This window comes from Bombina bombina, chromosome 5, assembly GCF_027579735.1.
Source record: "Bombina bombina isolate aBomBom1 chromosome 5, aBomBom1.pri, whole genome shotgun sequence".
Lineage (NCBI taxonomy): Eukaryota > Metazoa > Chordata > Amphibia > Anura > Bombinatoridae > Bombina > Bombina bombina.
In genome coordinates this window covers 1,165,648,500-1,165,675,966 of record NC_069503.1, presented here as the reverse complement: position 1 = coordinate 1,165,675,966, position 27,467 = coordinate 1,165,648,500, and the positions used below count along the sequence as shown (strand labels likewise).

The following is a 27,467-nucleotide window of genomic DNA, read 5'->3' as shown; positions in this document are numbered from 1 at the left end:
ATTAAGTGCCGCATTACATAAGGTCTGTACACACAATAAATGTTTATATATGCACAGTATATATCAGTAATTAATGCTGTATTACATAAGGTCTGCACACACAATAAATGTTTATATATGCACAGTATATATCAGTAATTAAGTGCTACATTACATAAGGTCTGCACACACAATAAATGTTTATATATGCACAGTATATATCAGTAATTAAGTGCTGCATTACATAAGGTCTGCACACACAATAAATGTTTATATATGCACAGTATATATCCGTAATTAGTGCTGCATTACATAAGGTCTGCACACACAATACATTTTAATATATGCACAGTATATATCAGTAATTAAGTGCTGCATTACATAAGGTCTGCACACACAATAAATGTTTATATATGCACAGTATATATCAGTAATTAGTGCTACATTACATAAGGTCTGCACACACAATAAATGTTTATATATGCACAGTATATATCAGTAATTAATGCTACATTACATAAGGTCTGCTCACACAATAAATGTTTATATATGCACAGTATATATCAGTAATTAAGTGCTGCATTACATAAGGTCTGCACACACAATAAATGTTTATATATGCACAGTATATATCCGTAATTAGTGCTGCATTACATAAGGTCTGCACACACAATAAATGTTTATATATGCACAGTATATATCAGTAATTAGTGCTGCATTACATAAGGTCTGCACACACAATAAATGTTTATATATGCACAGTATATATCAGTAATTAGTGCTGCATTACATAAGGTCTGCACACACAATAAATGTTTATATATGCACAGTATATATCAGTAATTAATGCTGCATTACATAAGGTCTGCACACACAATAAATGTTTATATATGCACAGTATATATCAGTAATTAATGTTACATTACATAAGGTCTGCACACACAATAAATGTTTATATATGCACAGTATATATCAGTAATTAATGTTACATTACATAAGGTCTGCACACACAATAAATGTTTATATATGCACAGTATATATCAGTAATTAGTGCTACATTACATAAGGTCTGCACACACAATAAATGTTTATATACACACAGTATATATCAGTAATTAAGTTCTACATTACATAAGGTCTGCACACACAATAAATGTTTATATATGCACAGTATATATCAGTAATTAGTGCTACATTACAAAAGGTCTGCACACACAATAAATGTTTATATATGCACAGTATATATCAGTAATTAATGCTGCATTACATAAGGTCTGCACACACAATAAATGTTTATATATGCACAGTATATATCAGTAATTAATGTTACATTACATAAGGTCTGCACACACAATAAATGTTTATATATGCACAGTATATATCAGTAATTAATGTTACATTACATAAGGTCTGCACACACAATAAATGTTTATATATGCACAGTATATATCAGTAATTAGTGCTACATTACATAAGGTCTGCACACACAATAAATGTTTATATACACACAGTATATATCAGTAATTAAGTTCTACATTACATAAGGTCTGCACACACAATAAATGTTTATATATGCACAGTATATATCAGTAATTAGTGCTACATTACAAAAGGTCTGCACACACAATAAATGTTTATATATGCACAGTATATATCAGTAATTAAGTGCTGCATTACATAAGGTCTGTACACACAATAAATGTTTATATACGCACAGTATATATCAGTAAGTGCTACTTTACATAAGGTCTGCGCAGACAATAAATGTTTATATATGCACAGTATATATCAGTAATTAAGTGCTGCATTACATAAGGTCTGTACACACAATAAATGTTTATATATGCACAGTATATATCAGTAATTAAGTGCTGCATTACATAAGGTCTGTACACACAATAAATGTTTATATATGCACAGTATATATCAGTAATTAAGTGCTGCATTACATAAGGTCTGCGCAGACAATAAATGTTTATATACGCACAGTATATATCAGTAAGTGCTACTTTACATAAGGTCTGCGCAGACAATAAATGTTTATATATGCACAGTATATATCAGTAATTAAGTGCTGCATTACATAAGGTCTGTACACACAATAAATGTTTATATATGCACAGTATATATCACTAATTAAGTGCTGTATTACATAAGGTCTGCACACACAATAAATGTTTATATATGCACAGTATATATCCGTAATTCAGTGACACATTACAAATGGTCTGTGCACACAATAAATGTTTATATATGCACAGTATATATCCGTAATTAATGCTACATTACATAAGGTCTGCACACACAATAAATGTTTATATATGCACAGTGTATATCAGTAATTAATGCTACATTACATAAGGTCTGCACACACAATAAAGGTTTATATATGCACAGTATATATCAGTAATTAAGTGCAGCATTACATAAGGTCTGTGCACACAATAAATGTTTATATATGCACAGTATATATCAGTAATTAATGCTACATTACATAAGGTCTACACACAATAAATGTTTATATATGCACAGTATATATCAGTAATTAGTGCTACATTACATAAGGTCTGCACACAATAAATGTTTATATATGCACAGTATATATCAGTAATTAATGCTACATTACATAAGGTCTGCACACACAATAAATGTTTACTGATATATACTGTGCATATATAATTATATGTCACATTACATAAGGTCTGCACACACAATAAATGTTTATATATGCACAGTATATATCAGTAATTAAGTGCTGTATTACATAAGGTCTGCACACACAATAAATGTTTATATATGCACAGTACATATCAGTAATTAATGCTACATTACATAATGTCTGCACACACAATAAATGTTTATATATGCACAGTATATATCAGTAATTAAATGCTACATTACAAAAGGTCTGCACACAAAATAAATGTTTATATATGCACAGTATATATCAGTAATTAGTGCTACATTACATAAGGTCTGCACACACAATAAATGTTTATATATGCACAGTATATATCAGTAATTAATGCTGCATTACATAAGGTCTGCACACACAATAAATGTTTATATATGCACAGTATATATCAGTAATTAAGTGCTGCATTACATAAGGTCTGCACACACAATAAATGTTTATATATGCACAGTACATATCAGTAATTAAGTGCAGCATTACATAAGGTCTGCACACACAATAAATTTTTATATATGCACAGTATATATCAGTAATTAAGTGCTGCATTACAGAAGGTCTGCACACACAATAAATGTTTATATATGCACAGTATATATCAGTAATTAAGTGCTGTATTACATAAGGTCTGCACACACAATAAATGTTTATATATGCACAGTATATATCAGTAATTAGTGCTACATTACATAAGGTCTGCACACACAATAAATGTTTATATATGCACAGTATATATCAGTAATTAGTGCTACATTACATAAGGTCTGCACACACAATAAATGTTTATATATGCACAGTATATATCAGTAATTAGTGCTACATTACATAAGATCTGCACACACAATAAATGTTTATATATGCACAGTATATATCAGTAATTAATGCTACATTACATAAGGTCTGCACACACAATAAATGTTTAGATATGCACAGTATATATCAGTAATTAGTGCTACATTACATAAGGTCTGCACACAATAAATGTTTATATATGCACAGTATATATCAGTAATTAAGTGCAGCATTACATAAGGTCTGCACACACAATAAATGTTTATATATGCACAGTATATATCAGTAATTAATGCTGCATTACATAAGGTCTGCACACACAATAAATGTTTATATATGCACAGTATATATCAGTAATTAAGTGCCACATTACATAAGGTCTGCACACACAATAAATGTTTATATATGCACAGTATATATCAGTAATTATATGTCACATTACATAAGGTCTGCACACACAATAAATGTTTATATATGCACAGTATATATCAGTAATTAAGTGCCACATTACATAAGGTCTGCACACACAATAAATGTTTATATATGCACAGTATATATCAGTAATTAAGTGCCACATTACATAAGGTCTGCACACACAATACATGTTTATATATGCACAGTATATATCAGTAATTAAGTACAGCATTACATAAGGTCTGCACACACAATAAATGTTTATATATGCACAGAATAGATCAGTAATTAAGTGCTACATTACATAAGGTCTGCACACACAATAAATGTTTATATATGCACAGTATATATCAGTAATTATATGTCACATTACATAAGGTCTGCACACACAATAAATGTTTATATATGCACAGTATATATCAGTAATTATATGTCACATTACATAAGGTCTGCACACACAATAAATGTTTATATATGCACAGTATATATCAGTAATTAATGCTACGTTACATACGGTCTGCTCACACAATAAATGTTTATATATGCACAGTATATATCAGTAGTTAATGCTACATTACATAAGGTCTGCGCACACAATAAATGTTTATATATGCACAGTATATATCAGTAATCAAGTGCCGCATTACATAAGGTCTGCACACACAATAAATGTTTATATATGTAGAGTATATATCAGTAATTAAGTACAGCATTAAAAAAGGTCTGCACACACAATAAATGTTTATATATACACAGTATATATCAGTAATTAATGCTACATTACATAAGGTCTGCACACACAATAAATGTTTATATATGCACAGTATATATCATTAATTAAGTGCTGCATTACATAAGGTCTGCACACACAATAAATGTTTATATATGCACAGTATATATCAGTAATTAATGCTACATTACATAAGGTCTGCACACACAATAAATGTTTATATATGCACAGTATATATCAGTAATTAATGCTACATTACATAAGGTCTGCACACACAATAAATGTTTATATATGCACAGTATATATCAGTAATTAAGTGCTGCATTACATAAGGTCTGCACACACAATAAATGTTTATATATGCACAGTATATATCAGTAATTAATGCTGCATTACATAAGGTCTGCACACACAATAAATGTTTATATATGCACAGTATATATCAGTAATTAATGCTACATTACATAAGGTCTGCACACACAATAAATGTTTATATATGCACAGTATATATCAGTAATTAATGCTACATTACATAAGGTCTGCACACACAATAAATGTTTATATATGCACAGTATATATCAGTAATTAATGCTACATTACATAAGGTCTGCACACACAGTAAATGTTTATATATGCACAGTATATATCAGTAATTAAGTGCTGCATTACAAAGATCTGCACACACAATAAATGTTTATATATGCACAGTATATATCAGTAATTAAGTGCAGCATTACAAAAGGTCTGTGCACACAATAAAAGTTGTAAAGGCTGTTAACTGTCTATCTAGATCCTGCAGGATACGCAGACTCTATGGGGAGTAGAAAGAAACATTTTCAGACTTAAATGACTAGAACTGTTTACTACACATAATTCAATTCAGATTTAAATGTACATTTTCTTTCATGTAATTAGCAAGAGTCCATGAGCTAGTGACGTATGGGATATACATTCCTACCAAGAGGGGCAAAGTTTCCCAAACCTTAAAATGCCTATAAATACACCCCTCACCACACCCACAATTCAGTTTTACAAACTTTGCCTCCTATGGAGGTGGTGAAGTAAGTTTGTGCTAGATTCTACGTTGATATGCGCTCCGCAGCAGGTTGGAGCCCGGTTTTCCTCTCAGCGTGCAGTGAATGTCAGAGGGATGTGAAGAGAGTATTGCCTATTTGAATGCAGTGATCTCCTTCTACGGGGTCTATTTCATAGGTTCTCTGTTATCGGTCGTAGAGATTCATCTCTTACCTCCCTTTTCAGATCGACGATATACTCATATTTATATACCATTACCTCTACTGATTCTCGTTTCAGTACTGGTTTGGCTTTCTACAAACATGTAGATGAGTGTCCTGGGGTAAGTAAGTCTTATTTTCTGTGACACTCTAAGCTATGGTTGGGCACTTTGTTTATAAAGTTCTAAATATATGTATTCAAAGATTTATTTGCCTTGACTCAGGATGCTCAATATTCCTTATTTCAGTCAGTTTCATTATTTGGGATAATGCATTTGAATAATCAATTTTTTTCTTACCTTAAAATTTGACTTTTTTCCCTGTAGGCTGTTAGGCTCGCGGGGGCTGAAAATGCTTCATTTTATTGCGTCATTCTTGGCGCGGACTTTTTTGGCGCCAAAAAAAATAATTTCTAAGTTATTACCGGCGTCGTACTTGTCACCGGAAGTTGCGTCATTTTTGACGTTTTTGCGCCAAAAGTGTCGGCGTTACCGGATGTGGCGTCATTTTTGGCGCTAAAAGCATTTAGGCGCCAAATAATGTGGGCGTCTTTTTTGGCGCTAAAAAATATGGGCATCATTATTGTCTCCACAATATTTAAGTCTCATTATTTATTGCTTCTGGTTGCTAGAAGCTTGTTCACTGGCATTTTTTTCCCATTCCTGAAACTGTCATTTAAGGAATTTGATCAATTTTGCTTTATATGTTGTTTTTTCTATTACATATTGCAAGATGTCTCAGAATGACCCTGGATCAAAAGCTACTTCTGGAAAAACGCTTAACTGAGTTTCAGTTCTACCAAAGCTAAGTTCATTTATTTTAAATGTTATAAATGTTTATCTTTAGCTATGGTTTGTAATAAGTTATTATGATATACTTTTACATGCAGAATCCATTAGTATTTATGCTTTATTGCCATTCTTACATCTTATGTACAAGAAATATTTAGAAGATTTATAAGAAATATTTTTCTGATTCTATTTTAAAGGCTTTGTCTGACTTCGTGCCTTCTAATAAAATTTTTAGGTCTTTTTCACTTCTTTTTTAATTATTGAAGTTTCAAATGACCAACAACTTACTGTTTTTTCATTATTTATATTTTTATTGAGGAGAAACAAGACAAAATAGTTCAATATAATAGGACCCCAACCTGTGGGGACAGTACAATAATAGACGAAAATGCATATTACATCGGTCATATAAGGTATAAACAGTAGTTTGCAGTGCAATAGCTACCAGAATAGTGCTAGCAATGGAATGGTATCTATGTGGTTGGTGGGCATATAAACTAACCTCATATTTTAGAATTTTAATATATAGGACCCCTTTCGGGTCCCCACGACTATAACTACCCATAAATCTAGAAAACACTAGCTACCATAACATGTATTATCCTTTTGGGTTATGGAGTATTAAAAGTCCATAAGATCTCTTTTGAGACTATGAAATATCATTTGAATAGCTTTAACTTTCTTTCCATAATTTATAGGTTATCCAACTATCAAAAATTGGGGAAAGGGAGAAAGTGTTTTTAAAACATATCAAGCAATTTTGTTTTCATGTGAAAATAGGGAAAAGGTCTCAGGGAATCTGCGTTCCACTGTTTATATGAATAAACAAAAAATTAGGGGGGGGGGGGAGTGAAGTTAGACTCAACAGAGCTACGGATATATTAGGGCAAATCTACTGGAACGGGCTAAGAGCCAATAAACTACAGTTCTCTCCGATTTCCAAGCAAGCAGGAGCACTTTAACTGAGTATAACAACCTGACAAGAGGTTTGTGAGATAGCTGGTGGGCTTAGTAGAAATGTGGTGGCTTAATACATAAAAGCTATTGACCTTTCCATCTAAAACAGAACTATAACCAATCCTTTACTCCCCTCTAGTGGCCAGTATGAGAATCCGTAACTTGTCTCTTTATGAAATATTCTATGGACTCTATACTACGACAAAAAATATTTTTACAGTAAGTCTCAAGTTCCCTATAAGGACAGACATAAATTACAGTATGCCACCTCTGTCTTACATATCTCAGGTATATGCTAGTACAGGGAAGCTTACTATTAAATGTTCCCTCAGCATCTCAGATAGGGCTCAATACATACGCAGATTGACCTGCTTAATGTCACACTATATATATAATCCTAGAAATACAGTTGCCGCGGCTAAGCAGCTATTAATTAGTAAGCGACAGAGCGGCTCCAATATATTGATAATAGCTAAGATTATGTATCTTAGGGTTAAATAACTGGCTCCAAACCTCATGAATTACCAGAGGGGGACAGAAATTAGAGAAACCAATAGGGAAACATAGGGCATATGCTTATTATTGGCATGTAAGCACACCAGTAGTTTACATGCTAATCAAAATATAGTCCAATAAGCTGAAAAGGAAAAAAGAAAATACTCTGCAAACCTAGGTAAAAAATAGAATAAACATATGCAGGCAGAACAGTGATAACGCTTGCTTGAAGTAACTTGGGATCCACTGTTACAGAGAGAACTACAGTTAAAGTGTGTGCACAATTATCATAGAACAAATGTCATTTACTGCTCGAATGTCTCACTACGAGTGGGAAAGCTACAGCACACATCCCATTCTTATGACCATGTTCAATAGTCAACCAATACCAGCCTTTAACAGATAACATCCAAGGGCTTCTAAAATACTTGCTTTCAGCCGGTCTCTCGGCCATTCACGGCCTCGGTGCTCCTGCTTTCCAGGCATCCATGTCTGGCGCAACTGTGTACCCCAGGTACTGGTCGTGTAATAGGCCGCTATTAGCAAGCTCAAGTTTTCCTCCCTCTCGGTGAGCTTGGAGACTATAGCTACTAGTCCCTCCATGTGTGTACTCACGGCTGGGTCACACTTCAAAATAGGGTTCTCTCTACGTGATATAAACCCAGTACTGGAAGGTATAAGCTCCATGTTTGCCAAAAGAGTGCTTAGCCGGTATCCCCCTTTCTCTTGTCGTATGAGCGCCCCTTGCTTTCGGGAGTCTACCGCATGGTATGTAGTATGAAGCCCTCGTTCTGGGCCTGGTATCAGCTTTGTATATGGCAGTGGTGTAATCAGACTTTGCTGAAGGCTTGCGTCAGGGACATGGGCTTCCCTACTAGGTTCTATAGCACATTTTCTAGATGGCAGAGGTTGAAATGACTCCTGTATCATGGCGCAGAAGCTATTTTCAAAGTCCACTAAGACCTGCCCTAGGGCACTTAGAATGTTCACCATTGTCCAATTGTAGTATCGTGAGAGATATATTCCACTCTTAGACGTGAGACGATGTTCAGCAATCAGGTTACCCGAACAGTAATTACTTCAGCGCAAATGGCTGGCGAGACTGAAATATCAGTATGGCAAGGGAGGGAGGGAGAAGGTATAGGCCGCTCCAAGGCCTCTGTCGCACCTTCCCCAATCAGATCTGCTAGGGATTGTTGGTCTAGCCAAGTTAGGTTAATCAAGTCCTTGAGTTATGGCAAGCTCAAAACTCCCAGAAAGAGTCAGATCTGCAGGTCCTAGAAAGAATAAACAGCCATTTGTGACAACTACAAGGTGGAGCACCTCCTAGCAGCATCCATCTTAGTCGGTGGTTGGACACGCCCCCCCCCCCCAACAACATACTGTTTTATCCTTCTCTGATGATGTTTTTTCTCTTTCAGAATTTTCTTCATCAGATATTGACACTAACAAATCTACTTTTTTATTATTTTTTTTATTAAAGTACATTTGTTCTTTGTTGAAAAGGTGTTGATTATTTTGGATATTAAGGTAACTAGTTCTTTAAGACTAGCTGACACTATTTCTGCTTATTTATTCTTCTGTGTTTTCAGAAGTTTTCTTTCCAATTCCTCATACTAGGGAATGGAATAGGCTGAGAATTTTCTTTTATTCCTTCTTCAAAGGTTTTAAACTATATTCTTTGCCAGCAGTTTAATTCAATTTGGAGGGTTCTCCAATTTATTGAGGCTATCTCTACTAATTATGCTATTGTTTCTATAGCAAAATAGTATTTATTTTCCTTTAGATGGTTGTATCTTATTTATGGAAAATTATTAAGTTTCAGGTACTTTTCTTGGTCCTGTGATTTATTTGGATGTTGCAATTGCTTCATTTTTGTTCTGTTTACTTTAAGATCAAGTATCAGATTATGATTTATTTTAGCATTCTTAAGGGACAACATTTACTAGACTAGGTGATGTTGCATTTGTCTTGTTGTTTTGCATTTATTGATTATGCAAGTCCACTGTATTGACTGTTCCTTTAACTGGTCTATCATGCTAATAATTTCATTTGTGTCTTCATTTTATTGAATATTTTCGCAAATGAGGGTTAATCTATGTCTTTAGCTATTTTAGCTAGAAGAATTTTGTGTTTTTTTAAAAAAAAAAAAATCCATATTTCTTTTGTTCTAAGATAATCAATTTATTTGTTTTATAATTGGATTCAATTCTTAACTGTTACTCTGGGCTTCAAGATTGAGTTCTAAGACTAAAACTTTAAGCTTATACTAGTTTGGTTGTTCTTATTAAGGAACGAATTCCTGAATTCTTTCCCAAGTAACATGTTTATGATTGGAAATTTTTCAGTTCAAAATCAGCTCCCTAATATTGCGATGTACGTGCCGTATTCCAGCTTGGCTGGCAAGGGGCAGGTTAAGACTTCTTTGAAATTTATTTGGTTCTATTCAGTCCAAATTTCTTTGATTTTATTCCAGTAAGGCTAACACTCTCTTTAAGTGTGTTTGGGTCCTATATATTTTGGGTTCTGTTGAAGCATGGCTGGGCACCCATGGGGTTCAAGCGCTGCTCAGACCTGGAATCTTCTGGGGTATTTCTTCCAGTTCCATTTTTAGGAAATGGGTTTTGGAGTTTTATTCAAACTATTCTGCCTTTTTTGGTCAGTGATAGCATTATTTGTTTTCATTAGATACAATAAATGCATATTTTCATTTTTCTGTTTTCATTCAGATTATTTTCTGAGGATGCGGAATCTCATATGATTCACTTGCTCTTCAAGACATAGTTAGAGGATCTTTTTTTCAAAAGCTCTTGATTCCTCACACAAGGGTCACCTTTTTTAGGTTTCCAGATAGTTTGTGTCACTGTCTTTGTCTCTATCAGACAAGGGACAATTTTATTGTGTTCCGTTTGTCGGTACCTTTAGTCTCTATTATTTCCTTCAGTTGCTATATATGCATAGAAGTTTTAGGTCTTATGGCCACAGCATTGGATTTAATTCCCTTTGCTCATTTTCAATAGAAAGAACCTTTTCCAGTCTTTTATGCTAAATTATGGTGCAGGGATTCTAGAATTTCACATTTTAAATCTTCGAATCCTAATATTTATCTCTTGATTTGATGGTTAAGATCACCATCATTTAGTTCTACAGGTCTCTTCGTTTCTTTCAACCTGGACCATGATCTCTACAGATGCAAGTCTTTTTGGTTGGGAGGCTGTCTGAGGATCTCTGTCAGCACAAGGGGTTTGGAAATCTCAGGAGGCGAGATCACCATTTGATATTTTAGAACTCCGTGTTTTCTCAGAATTTTTCAGTTAGTTAATTTTTGAAGAAGAGACGTTTAATGTTTTTCAAACACTATCACTACTATGGTGTATGTCAATCATCAGAGTAGGACTATCAGTCCTTAGGTTGTGACAGAAGTGTCTCGGATATCAGCTTGGGCTAAATCCAGCTCCTATCTAAATTCTGTGGTTTTTTTCCCAGGTATAGATATTTGGGAAGCGGATTATCTCTGTTAATCCAGCTTTTCCTCCGGGAGAATGGTCTCTCTTACCCAGATATGTTTTTCATCTCATCTGAATAAAGAACTTCCCAGGGGCCTATTAAGGTCTGGGAATCTTCAGGCGGAAGTAGTGTATGCATTGACATTTCTTTGGAATTATCTTTTTGCCTATTTCTTTCCGCCTCTAGTTCTTCTTCCAAAATTCTTATGGAGTATTTGTTTGTTATGCTGGTAGTTCCAGCATGGCCTCTCAGGTTTTGGTTTACAAATCTCATTCGGATGGCCAGTTGCCAACGTTGGACACCTCCGTTTAAACCAGACCTTTTCTTTCTCAAGGCCATTTTTTTCCATCAGGATCTCAAATCATTAAATTTGAAGGGATGGAGATTGAACGCTTGGTTTTTAGTCATAGAGGTTTTTCTGACTCATTGATTAATACTATGTTTCAGGCTCATAAAACTGTCTCTAGAAAGATTTATATTGAGTCTGGATGACCTACTTTTCTTGGCATTCTTTTAAAATTCATCGAATTTTATTATTTTTTCAGGTTGGTTTGGATAAGATTTTGTCTTCCGTTCTTTGTTAAGGACAAATCTCTACTCTTTCTGTTCTTTTTATTACAGAAAAGATTGCTAATCATCCTGATATTCATTGTGTTGTGCAGGCTTTGGTCCATATCACGCCTGTCATTAATTCAATCTCTCCTCTTTGGAGTCTCAATTTGGTACTGAGGGCTTTACAGGCTCCTCCGTTTGAAACTATGCATTTTCTGAACATTAAATTACTTTCTTGGAAAAGTATTGTTCCTTTTGGTTATTTCTTCTACTAGAAGAGTTTTTGAGTTATCTGCTCTTTTTTTGTGAATATCCTTTTCTGATTTTTTATCAGGATAAGGCAGTGTTACTTCCTGATATGTATCACTTTTTTCAGGTTTTGATTCGTATCAAATCTGTCATTAAGCCAATTTCTCCTCCTTGGAGTCTTAATTGGGTTCTGAAGGTTTTTCAGGTTCTTCTATTTTGAGCATATGCTTGCTCTGGACATTCATTACTTTCATGGAAAGTATTGTTCTTTTTGGATATCTCTTCAGCTAGAACAGTTTTTGAATTATCTGCTCTTTCTTGTGAGTCTCCTTTTCTGATTTTTCATCAGGATAAGGCGGTGTTGCGAACTTCTTTTCAATTTTTACCTAAGGTTGTGAATTCTAACAACATTAGTAGAGAAATTGTGGTTCCTTCATTGTGTCCTAATCCTAAGAATTCTAAGGAAAGATCGTTGCATTCTTTGGATGTAGTTAGAGCTTTGAAATATTATGTTGAAGCTACTAAAGATTTCCGAAAGACTTCTAGTCTATTTGTTATCTTTTCCGGTTCTAGGAAAGGTCAGAAGGCCTCTGCCATTTCTTTGGCGTCTTGGTTAAAGTCTTTGATTCATCATGCTTATGTCGAGTCGGGTAAAACTCCGCCTCAAAGGATTACAGCTCATTCTACTAGGTCAGTTTCTACTTCCTGGGCGTTTAGGAATGAAGCTTCGGTTGATCAGATTTGCAAAGCAGCAACTTGGTCTTCTTTGCATACTTTTACTAAATTCTACCATTTTGATGTGTTTTCTTCTTCTGAAGCAGTTTTTGGTAGAAAAGTACTACAGGCAGCTGTTTTCAGTTTGATTCTTCTGCTTATAATTTCAGTTTTTTTCATTATAAGATTTAAACTTTGTTTTGGGTGTGGATTATTTTCAACGGAATTGGCTGTCTTTATTTTATCCCTCCCTCTCTAGTGACTCTTGCGTGGAAGATCCACATCTTGGGTATTCATTATCCCATACGTCACTAGCTCATGGACTCTTGCTAATTACATGAAAGAGAACATAATTTATGTAAGAACTTACCTGATAAATTCATTTCTTTCATATTAGCAAGAGTCCATGAGGCCCACCCTTTTTTGTGGTGGTTATGATTTTTTTGTATAAAGCACAATTATTCCAATTCCTTATTTTTTTATGCTTTCGCACTTTTTTCTTATCACCCCACTTCTTGGCTATGCGTTAAACTGATTTGTGGGTGTGGTGAGGGGTGTATTTATAGGCATTTTGAGGTTTGGGAAACTTTGCCCCTCCTGGTAGGAATGTATATCCCATACGTCACTAGCTCATGGACTCTTGCTAATATGAAAGAAATGAATTTATCAGGTAAGTTCTTACATAAATTATGTTTTTTTTACTATTGTATTTTGAGTTTGTTCCTTTTCATTTCACTGCAGTTATAACCCAGACCTGGATTCTGATCCTTTTGGCGAAGATGGCAGCTTATGGTCTTTCAATTATTTCTTCTATAACAAGAAATTGAAGAGAATTGTCTTCTTTACGTGTCGCTCTGTCAGGTGATTCGTTTTTTTTTATTGTGTATCACTTGATGCTGTGCTTGTGCTTATCTCGTCTAGGTCTGTTACTTGTCTTCTCTCTCCCCAGCTGTGTCATGTGTCCTATCTCCCTCCTCCCTCCCCAGCTGTGTCATGTGTTCCATCTCCCTCCTCCCTCCCCAGCTGTGTCATGTATCCCATCTCACTCCTCTCTCCCCAGCTGTGTCATGTGTCCCATCTCACTCCTCCCTCCCCAGCTGTGTCATGTGTCCCATCTCCCTCCTCCCTCCCCAGCTGTGTCATGTGTCCCATCTCACTCCTCCCTCCCCAGCTGTGTCATGTGTCCCATCTCACTCCTCCCTCCCCAGCTGTGTCATGTGTCCCATCTCACTCCTCCCTCCCCAACTGTGTCATGTGTCCCATCTCCCTCCTCCCTCCCCAGCTGTGTCATGTGTCCCATCTCCCTCCTCTCTCCCCAGCTGTGTCATGTGTCCCATCTCCCTCCCCAGCTGTGTCATGTGTCCCATCTCACTCCTCTCTCCCAAGCTGTGTCATGTGTCCCATCTCCCTCCTCTCTCCCCAGCTGTGTCATGTGTCCCATCTCCCTCCTCCCTCCCCAGCTGTGTCATGTGTCCCATCTCACTCCTCTCTCCCAAGCTGTGTCATGTGTCCCATCTTACTCCTCTCTCCCCAGCTGTGTCATGTGTCCCATCTCACTCCTCTCTCCCCAGCTGTGTCATGTGTCCTGTCTCATTCCTTTCTCCCTAGCTGTGGCATGTGTCCCGTCTCACACCTCCCTACCCAGCTGTGTCATGTGTCCCATGTCACTCCTCTCTCCCCAGCTGCGTCATGTGTCCGTCTCACTCCTCCCTCCCCAGCTGCGTTGTGTCCCGTTTCACTCCTCCCTCCCCAGCTGCGTCATGTGCCCCGTCTCCTCTCTCCCCAGCTGCGTCATGTGCCCCGTCTCCTCTCTCCCCAGCTGCATTGTGTCCCATCTCACTCCTCTCTCTGTTTCACTCCTCCCTCCCCAGCTGTGTCATGTGTTCCATCTCCCTCCTCCCTCCCCAGCTGTGTCATGTATCCCATCTCACTCCTCTCTCCCCAGCTGTGTCATGTGTCCCATCTCCCTCCTCCCTCCCCAGCTGTGTCATGTGTCCCATCTCACTCCTCCCTCCCCAGCTGTGTCATGTGTCCCATCTCCCTCCTCCCTCCCCAGCTGTGTCATGTGTCCCATCTCACTCCTCCCTCCCCAGCTGTGTCATGTGTCCCATCTCACTCCTCCCTCCCCAGCTGTGTCATGTGTCCCATCTCACTCCTCCCTCCCCAACTGTGTCATGTGTCCCATCTCCCTCCTCCCTCCCCAGCTGTGTCATGTGTCCCATCTCCCTCCTCTCTCCCCAGCTGTGTCATGTGTCCCATCTCCCTCCTCCCTCCCCAGCTGTGTCATGTGTCCCATCTCACTCCTCTCTCCCAAGCTGTGTCATGTGTCCCATCTTACTCCTCTCTCCCCAGCTGTGTCATGTGTCCCATCTCACTCCTCTCTCCCCAGCTGTGTCATGTGTCCTGTCTCATTCCTTTCTCCCTAGCTGTGGCATGTGTCCCGTCTCACACCTCCCTACCCAGCTGTGTCATGTGTCCCATGTCACTCCTCTCTCCCCAGCTGCGTCATGTGTCCATCTCACTCCTCCCTCCCCAGCTGCGTTGTGTCCCGTTTCACTCCTCCCTCCCCAGCTGCGTCATGTGCCCCGTCTCCTCTCTCCCCAGCTGCGTCATGTGCCCCGTCTCCTCTCTCCCCAGCTGCATTGTGTCCCATCTCACTCCTCTCTCTGTTTCACTCCTCCCTCCCCAGCTGTGTTGTGTCCGTCTCACTCCTCCCTCCCCAGCTGCGTCATGTGTCCCGTTTCACTCCTCCCTCCCCAGCTGCGTCATGTGTCTCGTTTCACTCCTCCCTCCCCAGCTGCGTCATGTGTCTCGTTTCACTCCTCCCTCCCTAGCTGCGTCATGTGTCCCGTCTCACTCCTCCCTCCCCAGCTGCGTCATCTGTCCCGTCTCACTCCTCCCTCCCCAGCTGCGTGATGTGTCCCGTCTCACTCCTCCCTCCCCAGCTGCGTCATGTCCGTCTCACTCCTCCCTCCCCAGCTGCGTCATGTCAGTCTCACTCCTCCCTCCCCAGCTGCGTCGTGTGTCCCATCTCTTTCCCAAACCTCAAAATTCCTATAAATACACCCCTCACCACACCTACAATTCAGTTTTACAAACTTTGCCTGCTATGGAGGTGGTGAAATAAGTTTTTGTGCTAAGATTTCTACGTTGATATGCGCTTCTCAGCATTTTGAAGCCTGATTCCTCTGAGTACAGTGAATGTCAGAGGGATGTGAAGGGAGTATCACCTATTGAATGCAATGGTTTTCCTCACGGGAGATCTATTTCATAGGTTCTCTGTTATCGGTCGTAGAGATTCATCTCCTACCTCCCTTTTCAGATTGACGATATACTCTCATATTCCATTACCTCTACTGTTAGCCAAACCAGTACTGAAACGGTTATCTGCTATATGTGTATGTTTTCATTACTTAAGACACTCTCAGCTATGGTTTGCCATGAGTCAGGTTTTCAGTATATTTCCTTTTGCAGACTGTTAGTTTCATATCTGGGAAATGCTTTTTTTTAGGAAAAATGTATTTCTTTTGCATGATGTACCGAGTCCACGGATTCATCCTTACTTGTGGGATATTATCCTTCCTAACAGGAAGTGGCAAAGAGAGCACCACAGCAGAGCTGTCTATATAGCTCCCCCCTTAACTCCACTCCCCAGTCATTCTCTTTGCCGGCTCTAAGCAGGAAGGGTAAAGTGAAAGAGGTGTTAAGCTGTTAGTTTTATTTTATCTACAATTAAGAGTTTGTTATTTTAAATGGTAAAAGGTGTTGTACTATTTACTCCCAGGCAGGACATAGATGAAGATCCACTGCTGTTCCCACAGAAGCTGAGGAGTACAGGAAAACTTCAGTGTGGGGAACGGTTTCTTGCTATACAGCAATGAGGTATGTTCAGTCATATTTTCTGCAGATACTGTGTTAACTCAGAAAGGCTGACAGTATCCCCATTAGGGGAAGGGTAAGCAGTAATCCTAGTGTTATAAGAGGCTTTACTAGCTTGCATAAAGGGCTAATTTTTTGGGCACTCAGTTTGTATATGAGAGATTGGGCAAACGTTTGTGTGTTCTGGGAGTAACGTTTTTTTATTCTGATGGGACATTTGTTTGAGGGTTCATTTGGCTTATTTGGGGTTGTTATAACCCACATGGCTTTCAGACAAGGTTTGTTGGATTTGTGTAGGCCCCAGCAACATTGAGTGCGGTGGGCGGGGCCTATTTTCACGCCTCAGTTGAGCATTTAGTTATACAGTCAAGCAGCAAGCAACTTCTCCAGAGGTCCTGATATTCTTCTGAGTGCCTAATCAAAGCTTTAACCTCATATTATCGTTCCCTAAGGGCAGGTAGGGCCACAGCAGAGCTGTGGCAAGGTGCTAATAGGGGTTTAAACCGGTTTTAGACATTTATCAATCCGTTTTTTTCATTTGGGGGTTTATTGCTTATTTACTCTTGGTGCAATCCTTCTAAAGCTTAGTGGGTACACTGTTAAAATTTCGGAAAATTTTAAGTAATTTTAACCTGTTTTGCCGTTTGTGTATGCCTTTTTTTCTCTTAAAGGCACAGTACCGTTTTTGCAAATTGTGTTTTGTTCATTAAATAAAGTGTTTTCCAAGCTTGCTTGTTTCATTACTAGCCTGTTAAACATGTCTGACACTGAGGAAACTCATTGCTTAATTTGTTTAGAAGCCATTGTGGAACCCCCTCTTAGAATGTGTCCCACTTGTACTGATATGTCTATAAATTGCAAACAGCATATTTTGACTTATAAAAGTTTGGCATTAGATAATTCTCAGACAGAAGGAAATCAGGTTTTGCCATCTAGTTCTCCCCAAGTGTCACAACCGGTAACGCCCGCACAAGCGACGCCAAGTACTTCCAGTGCGTCTAATTCTTTCACCTTGCAAGATATGGCTTCAGTTATGAATACTACCCTCACAGAGGTTTTATCTAAGCTGCCAGGGTTGCAAGGGAAGCGCAGTAGCTCTGGGTTAAGATCAAATGCTCAGCCTTCTGACGCTTTAGTAGCCGTATCCAATATTCCCTCACAATGTTCTGAAGTAGGGATGAGGGATTTGCTATCTGAGGGAGAGATTTCTGATTCAGGAAAGATGTTCCCTCAGACAGATTCAGATATGACGACTCCATTAAATATTCATGGAACATGGTTCCTTAGTAGAAGGAGCTTTTTCTACTCTGGCTAAGAGATCTACGATCCCTATAGAGGATATCTGCTCCTTTAAGGATCCCATGGACAAGAAGCTGGAGGCTTATTTTTAAAGGATGTTTGTTCATAAGTGTTTTCAATGGCAACCTGCAGTTTGTATTGCCACCGCAGCAAGTGCTGCATCTTTTTGGTGCAATGCCTTGTCTGGAATTTTTTTTTTGTTTCCAGTTGGAGGAAATCCAAGATAGGATTTAGGCTCTCATACTAGCTAATTCCTTTATTTCTGATGCTAATATACAAATTATTAGACTGGGAGCTAAGATGTCTGGCTTCATTGTCTTAGCCCGCAGGGCTTTGTGACTAAAATCTTGGTCAACTGATGTTTCTTCTAAGTCCAAGCTTCTGGCACTTCCTAACAAGGGTAAGACCTTGTTTAAGCCTGGTCTGGCAGTTATTATTTCTGATATTACGGGTGGAAAAGGGTCTTTTCTACCACAAAGCAAGAAGAACAGACCCTAAGGATGTCCAAGTAATTTTCATTCCTTTTGTAACTTCAAACTATTGTCTTCCTTGCCTTCTTCCAAGCAGGAACTGTCCAAATCTTCTTGGAAACCCAGTCAGTCTTGGAACAAGGGGAAGCAATTAACGAATCCTGCAGCTGAGTCTGTCAGCATGAAGGGTCGCCCCCTGGTCTGGGATCGGATCAAGTGGGGGGCAGGTTTTCTCTGTTTTGCCAAACATGGATACGAGATGTCCCAAATCCTTAGGTGGACATAGTATCTCAGGGTTACAAAATACATTTCTTAAACTTTTCCTTCCAGGGGCAGATTTCTCCTCTCAAGATTATCTACAGTCAGGTAAAAAGAGAGGCATTCTTGAACTACGTTCAGGACCTTTCCTGCTTAGGAGTAATTGTTCCAGTTAGGTAACAGGGCCTAGGATTCTATTCAAACCTGTTCATGGTTCCCTATAAATAGGGAACTATTTGTCTCATTGTAGACATACTCTTTCAGTTTGTGGCTCTTCTGTTTGGCCTTGCCATAGTTCCCAGAATTTTCAAAGGTTCTGGGGGCTCTTGGCTGTGATCAGGTCGGAGATTTGCAGTAGCGCCATACCTGGATGGCATATTGGTTTAGGCGTCATCTTTTCAACAAGTAAACTCTCGTATAGAGATCTTGTTGTCTTTTCTTTGTTCCCACGGATGGAAATGAATCTGAAGAAGAGTTCCCTTGTTCCAGCTACAAGGGTGGTTTTCTTAGGGACATTGAATACCTATGTTTATTTTTTCTGATGGAGGTCAGAAAATTTTATTTTCTCTCACCTTGTCTCTCTCTGCAGTCTACTGTTAGGGCTTCAGTGGCTCAATGTATGGAGGTAATTAGTCTGATGGTCGCTTCCATGGACATCATTCCCTTTGCTTGATTTCATTTGAGAGCTCTGCAGTTATGCATGCTGAGACAATGGAACAGAGATCATTCAGATCTGTCTGAGGATAAATCTAGACTAGTTGTCAAGAGACTCTTTCTCAGAAGCATCTGTCTCAGGGCACATGCTTCTGGAGACCTTCCTGGGTGATTGTGACCACGGAAGTCAGTCTGTTTGGCTGGGGTGCAGTCTGGGACTTGTTAAAGGTGCAGGGACTATAGACTCGGGAGGAATCTGCTCTCCCCATAAACATCTTGGAGTTGAGAGCGATTTACATTGCTCTGATGGCTTGGCCTCAATTGTTCTTAGCCTGGTTTATCAGATTCCATTCGAACATCACCACCTCAGTGGTTTTCTTCCACCACCAGGGAGGAACTTGGAGTTCCTTAACTATGTAGGAGATGGCACGGATTATTCAGTGGGCGGAAGCTCACAATTGTTGTCTGCCATCCACATTCCGGCATCTGACAACTGAGAAGCAGATTTCTCCAACATAGGTGTGTCCGGTCCACGGCGTCATCCTTACTTGTGGGATATTCTCTTCCCCAACAGGAAATGGCAAAGAGCCCAGCAAAGCTGGTCACATGATCCCTCCTAGGCTCCGCCTTCCCCAGTCATTCTCTTTGCCGTTGTACAGGCAACATCTCCACGGAGATGGCTTAGAGTTTTTTAGTGTTTAACTGTAGTTTTTATTATTCAATCAAGAGTTTGTTATTTTAAAATAGTGCTGGTATGTACTATTTACTCTGAAACAGAAAAGAGATGAAGATTTCTGTTTGTAAGAGGAAAATGATTTTAGCAACCGTTACTAAAATCGATGGCTGTTTCCACACAGGACTGTTGAGAGGAATTAACTTCAGTTGGGGGAACAGTGAGCAGACTTTTGCTGCTTGAGGTATGACACATTCTAACAAGACGATGTAATGCTGGAAGCTGTCATTTTCCCTATGGGATCCGGTAAGCCATTTTTATTACAGAAAGAAAAAAAGGGCTTCACAAGGGCTTTTAAGACTGTAGACTTTTTCTGGGCTAAATCGATTTATATATAAGCATATTTTATACTCCATAGCCTTGAGGAATTATTTTAATCTTGGGAATTATGTAAAATAACCGGCAGGCACTGTATTGGACACCTTATTCTCTAGGGGCTTTCCCTAATCATAGGCAGAGTCTCATTTTCGCGCCTCTATTGCGCACTTGTTTTTGGGAAGCATGACATGCAGATGCATGTGTGAGGAGCTCTGATACATAGAAAAGACTTTCTGAAGGCGTCATTTGGTATCGTATTCCCCTTTGGGCTTGGTTGGGTCTCAGCAAAGCAGATACCAGGGACTGTAAAGGGGTTAAATATAAAAACGGCTCCGGTTCCGTTATTTTAAGGGTTAAAGCTTCCAAATTTGGTGTGCAATACTTTTAAGGCTTTAAGACACTGTGGTGAAATTTTGGTGAATTTTGAACAATTCCTTCATACTTTTTCACAATTGCAGTAATAAAGTGTGTTCAGTTTAAAATTTAAAGTGACAGTAACGGTTTATTTTAAAACGTTTTTTGTACTTTGTTATCAAGTTTATGCCTGTTTAACATGTCTGAACTACCAGATAGACTGTGTTCTGAATGTGGGGAAGCCAAGGTTCCTTCTCATTTAAATAGATGTGATTTATGTGACACAAAATTTAGAGAAAATGATGCCCAAGATGATTCCTCAAGTGAGGGGAGTAAGCATGGTACTGCATCATTCCCTCCTTCGTCTACACCAGTCTTGCCCACACAGGAGGCCCCTAGTACATCTAGTGCGCCAATACTCCTTACTATGCAACAATTAACGGCTGTAATGGATAATTCTATCAAAAACATTTTAGCCAAAATGCCCACTTATCAGCGAAAGCGCGACTGCTCTGTTTTAGAAAATACTGAAGAGCATGAGGACGCTGATGATATTGGTTCTGAAGTGCCCCTACACCAGTCTGAGGGGGCCAGGGAGGTTTTGTCTGAGGGAGAAATTTCAGATTCAGGGAAAATTTCTCAACATGCTGAACCTGATGTGATTACATTTAAATTTAAATTGGAACATCTCCGCGCTCTGCTTAAGGAGGTGTTATCTACTCTGGATGATTGTGAGAATTTGGTCATTCCAGAGAAACTATGTAAAATGGACAAGTTCCTAGAGGTCCCGGGGCCCCCCGAAGCTTTTCCTATACCCAAGCGGGTGGCGGACATTGTAAATAAAGAATGGGAAAGGCCCGGTATACCTTTCGTCCCTCCCCCCATATTTAAAAAATTGTTTCCTATGGTCGACCCCAGAAAGGACTTATGGCAGACAGTCCCCAAGGTCGAGGGGGCGGTTTCTACTCTAAACAAACGCACCACTATACCTATAGAAGATAGTTGTGCTTTCAAAGATCCTATGGATAAAAAATTAGAAGGTTTGCTTAAAAAGATGCTTGTTCAGCAAGGTTACCTTCTACAACCAATTTCATGCATTGTTCCTGTCACTACAGCAGCGTGTTTCTGGTTCGATGAACTAGAAAAGGCGCTCAATAATAATTCTTCTTCTTATGAGGAGATTATGGACAGAATTCATGCTCTCAAATTGGCTAATTCTTTCACCCTAGACGCCACTTTGCAATTGGCTAGGTTAGCGGCGAAAAATTCTGGTTTTGCTATTGTGGCGCGCAGAGCGCTTTGGCTAAAATCTTGGTCAGCGGATGCGTCTTCCAAGAACAAATTGCTTAACATTCCTTTCAAGGGGAAAACGCTGTTTGGCCCTGACTTGAAAGAGATTATCTCTGATATCACTGGGGGCAAGGGCCACGCCCTTCCTCAGGATAGGTTTTTCAAGGCCAAAAATAAACCTAATTTTCGTCCCTTTCGCAGAAACGGACCAGCCCCAAGTGCTACGTCCTCTAAGCAAGAGGGTAATACTTCTCAAGCCAAGCCAGCCTGGAGACCAATGCAAGGCTGGAACAAAGGAAAAGCAGGCCAAGAAACCTGCCACTACTACCAAGACAGCATGAGATGTTGGCCCCCGATCCGGGACCGGATCTGGTGGGGGGCAGACTCTCTCTCTTCGCTCAGGCTTGGGCAAGAGATGTTCTGGATCCTTGGGCACTAGAAATAGTCTCCCAAGGTTATCTTCTGGAATTCAAGGGGCCTCCCCCAAGGGGGAGGTTCCACAGGTCTCAATTGTCTTCAGACCACATAAAAAAACAGGCATTCTTACATTGTGTAGAAGACCTGTTAAAAATGGGAGTGATTCATCCTGTTCCATTAGGAGAACAAGGGATGGGGTTCTACTCCAATCTGTTCGTAGTTCCCAAAAAAGAGGGAACATTCAGACCAATCTTAGATCTCAAGATCCTAAACAAGTTTCTCAAGGTTCCATCGTTCAAAATGGAAACCATTCGAACAATTCTTCCTTCCATCCAGGAAGGTCAATTCATGACCACGGTGGATTTAAAGGATGCGTATCTACATATTCCTATCCACAAGGAACATCATCGGTTCCTAAGGTTCGCATTCCTGGACAAGCATTACCAGTTTGTGGCACTTCCGTTCGGATTAGCCACTGCTCCAAGAATTTTCACAAAGGTACTAGGGTCCCTTCTAGCGGTGCTAAGACCAAGGGGCATTGCAGTAGTACCTTACTTGGACGACATTCTGATTCAAGCGTCGTCCCTTCCTCAAGCAAAGGCTCACACGGACATTGTCCTGGCCTTTCTCAGATCTCACGGGTGGAAAGTGAACGTAGAAAAAAGTTCTCTATCTCCGTCGACAAGGGTTCCCTTCTTGGGAACAATAATAGACTCCTTAGAAATGAGGATTTTTCTGACAGAGGCCAGAAAATCAAAACTTCTAAACTCTTGTCAAATACTTCATTCTGTTCCTCTTCCTTCCATAGCGCAGTGCATGGAAGTAATAGGTTTGATGGTAGCGGCAATGGACATAGTTCCTTTTGCGCGAATTCATCTAAGACCATTACAACTGTGCATGCTCAGTCAGTGGAATGGGGACTATACAGACTTGTCTCCGACGATACAAGTAGATCAGAGGACCAGAGATTCACTCCGTTGGTGGCTGTCCCTGGACAACCTGTCACAGGGGATGAGCTTCCGCAGACCAGAGTGGGTCATTGTCACGACCGACGCCAGTCTGGTGGGCTGGGGCGCGGTCTGGGGACCCCTGAAGGCTCAGGGTCTTTGGTCTCGGGAAGAATCTCTTCTCCCGATAAATATTCTGGAACTGAGAGCGATATTCAATGCTCTCAAGGCTTGGCCTCAGCTAGCAAAGGCCAAGTTCATACGGTTTCAATCAGACAACATGACGACTGTTGCGTACATCAACCATCAGGGGGGAACAAGGAGTTCCCTGGCGATGGAAGAAGTGACCAAAATCATTCAATGGGCGGAGACTCACTCCTGCCACTTGTCTGCAATCCACATCCCAGGAGTGGAAAATTGGGAAGCGGATTTTCTGAGTCGTCAGACATTTCATCCGGGGGAGTGGGAACTCCATCCGGAAATCTTTGCCCAAATTACTCAATTGTGGGGCATTCCAGACATGGATCTGATGGCCTCTCGTCAGAACTTCAAGGTTCCTTGCTACGGGTCCAGATCCAGGGATCCCAAGGCGACTCTAGTAGATGCACTAGTAGCACCTTGGACCTTCAAACTAGCTTATGTATTCCCGCCGTTTCCTCTCATCCCCAGGCTGGTAGCCAGGATCAATCAGGAGAGGGCATCGGTGATCTTGATAGCTCCTGCGTGGCCACGCAGGACTTGGTATGCAGACCTGGTGAATATGTCATCGGCTCCACCATGGAAGCTACCTTTGAGACGAGACCTTCTTGTTCAAGGTCCGTTCGAACATCCGAATCTGGTCTCACTCCAACTGACTGCTTGGAGATTGAACGCTTGATCTTATCAAAGCGAGGGTTCTCAGATTCTGTCATTGATACTCTTGTTCAGGCAAGAAAGCCTGTAACTAGAAGAATTTACCACAAAATATGGAAAAAATATATCTGTTGGTGTGAATCTAAAGGATTCCCTTGGGACAAGGTAAAAATTCCTAAGATTCTATCCTTTCTTCAAGAAGGTTTGGAAAAAGGATTATCTGCAAGTTCCTTGAAGGGACAGATTTCTGCCTTGTCTGTGTTACTTCACAAAAAGCTGGCAGCTGTGCCAGATGTTCAAGCCTTTGTTCAGGCTCTGGTTAGAATCAAGCCTGTTTACAAACCTTTGACTCCTCCTTGGAGTCTCAATTTAGTTCTTTCAGTTCTTCAGGGGGTTCCGTTTGAACCCTTACATTCCGTTGATATTAAGTTATTATCTTGGAAAGTTTTGTTTTTGGTTGCAATTTCTTCTGCTAGAAGAGTTTCAGAATTATCTGCTCTGCAGTGTTCTCCTCCTTATCTGGTGTTCCATGCAGATAAGGTAGTTTTACGTACTAAACCTGGTTTTCTTCCGAAAGTTGTTTCTAACAAAAACATTAACCAGGAGATAGTCGTGCCTTCTTTGTGTCCGAATCCAGTTTCAAAGAAGGAACGTTTGTTGCACAATTTGGATGTTGTTCGTGCTCTAAAGTTCTATTTAGATGCTACAAAGGATTTTAGACAAACATCTTCCTTGTTTGTTGTTTATTCTGGTAAAAGGAGAGGTCAAAAAGCAACTTCTACCTCTCTCTCTTTTTGGATTAAAAGCATCATCAGATTGGCTTACGAGACTGCCGGACGGCAGCCTCCTGAAAGAATCACAGCTCATTCCACTAGGGCTGTGGCTTCCACATGGGCCTTCAAGAACGAGGCTTCTGTTGATCAGATATGTAAGGCAGCGACTTGGTCTTCACTGCACACTTTTTTACTAAATTTTACAAGTTTGATACTTTTGCTTCTTCTGAGGCTATTTTTGGGAGAAAGGTTTTGCAAGCCGTGGTGCCTTCCATCTAGGTGACCTGATTTGCTCCCTCCCTTCATCCGTGTCCTAAAGCTTTGGTATTGGTTCCCACAAGTAAGGATGACGCCGTGGACCGGACACACCTATGTTGGAGAAAACAGAATTTATGTTTACCTGATAAATTACTTTCTCCAACGGTGTGTCCGGTCCACGGCCCGCCCTGGTTTTTTTAATCAGGTCTGATAATTTATTTTCTTTAACTACAGTCACCACGGTATCATATGGTTTCTCCTATGCAAATATTCCTCCTTTACGTCGGTCGAATGACTGGGGAAGGCGGAGCCTAGGAGGGATCATGTGACCAGCTTTGCTGGGCTCTTTGCCATTTCCTGTTGGGGAAGAGAATATCCCACAAGTAAGGATGACGCCGTGGACCGGACACACCGTTGGAGAAAGTAATTTATCAGGTAAACATAAATTCTGTTTTCCTGAGCATACAGATAACCCTCAAATGGGGGGAACTTTAATTGGATCTGATGGCGTCTCGGCAGAACGCCAAGCTTCCAAGGTTTGTTGTAGGTCATGAGATCCACAGGCCGCCCTGATAGATGCTCTGGTGGTTCCTTGGGTTTTCAGTCTAGCATACCTGTTTCCTCTGTTTACGCTCCTTCTATAAGTCTTTTCTTGTATCAAACAGTAGAGCGTGTTTGTGATTCTCACAGCTCCGGCATGGCCTTGCAGGATCTGGTATGCAGACTTAGTGATTATGTCATCTCTACCACCTTGGAGGTTGCCTCTGAGGAAGGTCCTATCTCAGGGTCCATTCTTTCATCCAAATCTCATTTCTCTGAAGCTGACTGCTTGAAGATTGAACGCTTAGTTCTGTCTAAGCGTAGTTTTTCTGTGTCGGTCATTGAGACCATGATCTAGGCTTGTAAGTTTGTTTCTCATAAGTTTTGCATAAGGTATGGTGTAAATACCTTTTATTGGTTTAAATCCAAGGGCCACTCTTGGAGTAGGGTCAGAATTCCTAGAATTTTGTCTTTTCTCCAGGAAGGTTTGGAGAAAGGATTGCCAGTCAGTTTTCTAAAAGGTCAGATTTCTGCATCTTCTATTTGTTGCACTAGCGTCTAGCGGATGTGCCAGATGTTCAATATTTTTGTCAGGCCCTGTTCAGAATCAGGCCTGTGTTTAATCCTGTTGCTCCTCCTTGGAGCCTTAACCTTGTTTTTTTAGTTTTGCAGCGGGCTCTGTTTGTGCCAATGCATTCCATAGATATTAAGTTGTTATCTTGGAAGGTTTTGTTTCTTTTTGCTATCTCTTCTGCTCGGAGAGTTTCGGAACTCTCGGCTTTGCAGTGTGATTCGCCTTACCTTATTTTTCATGCTGATAAGGCGGTACTTCGTTCTTAATTGGGATTCTTCCTAAAGTGGTTTTGGATAGAAATTTTAATGAGGAAATCCTTGTTTCTCCAACATAGGTGTGTCCGGTCCACGGCGTCATCCTTACTTGTGGGATATTCTCTTCCCCAACAGGAAATGGCAAAGAGCCCAGCAAAGCTGGTCACATGATCCCTCCTAGGCTCCGCCTACCCCAGTCATTCTCTTTGCCGTTGTACAGGCAACATCTCCACGGAGATGGCTTAGAGTTTTTTAGTGTTTAACTGTAGTTTTTATTATTCAATCAAGAGTTTGTTATTTTAAAATAGTGCTGGTATGTACTATTTACTCTGAAACAGAAAAGAGATGAAGATTTCTGTTTGTATGAGGAAAATGATTTTAGCAACCGTTACTAAAATCCATGGCTGTTCCACACAGGACTGTTGAGAGGAATTAACTTCAGTTGGGGGAACAGTGAGCAGTCTTTTGCTGCTTGAGGTATGACACATTC

At 39.8% G+C, this 27,467-nt stretch overlaps 1 protein-coding gene across 1 annotated transcript in view; it reads left to right on the top strand.

Annotated features, from left to right (window-relative positions):
- Positions 1–27,467, top strand: part of MAF1 (MAF1 homolog, negative regulator of RNA polymerase III) — a gene marked incomplete in the record, with an annotated part of 161,163 nt that overhangs the window by 103,309 nt on the left and 30,387 nt on the right. The window contains 1 exon segment of the mRNA XM_053715512.1: positions 13,849–13,968. Within this exon segment, the coding sequence (XP_053571487.1) occupies positions 13,849–13,968 (120 nt within the window).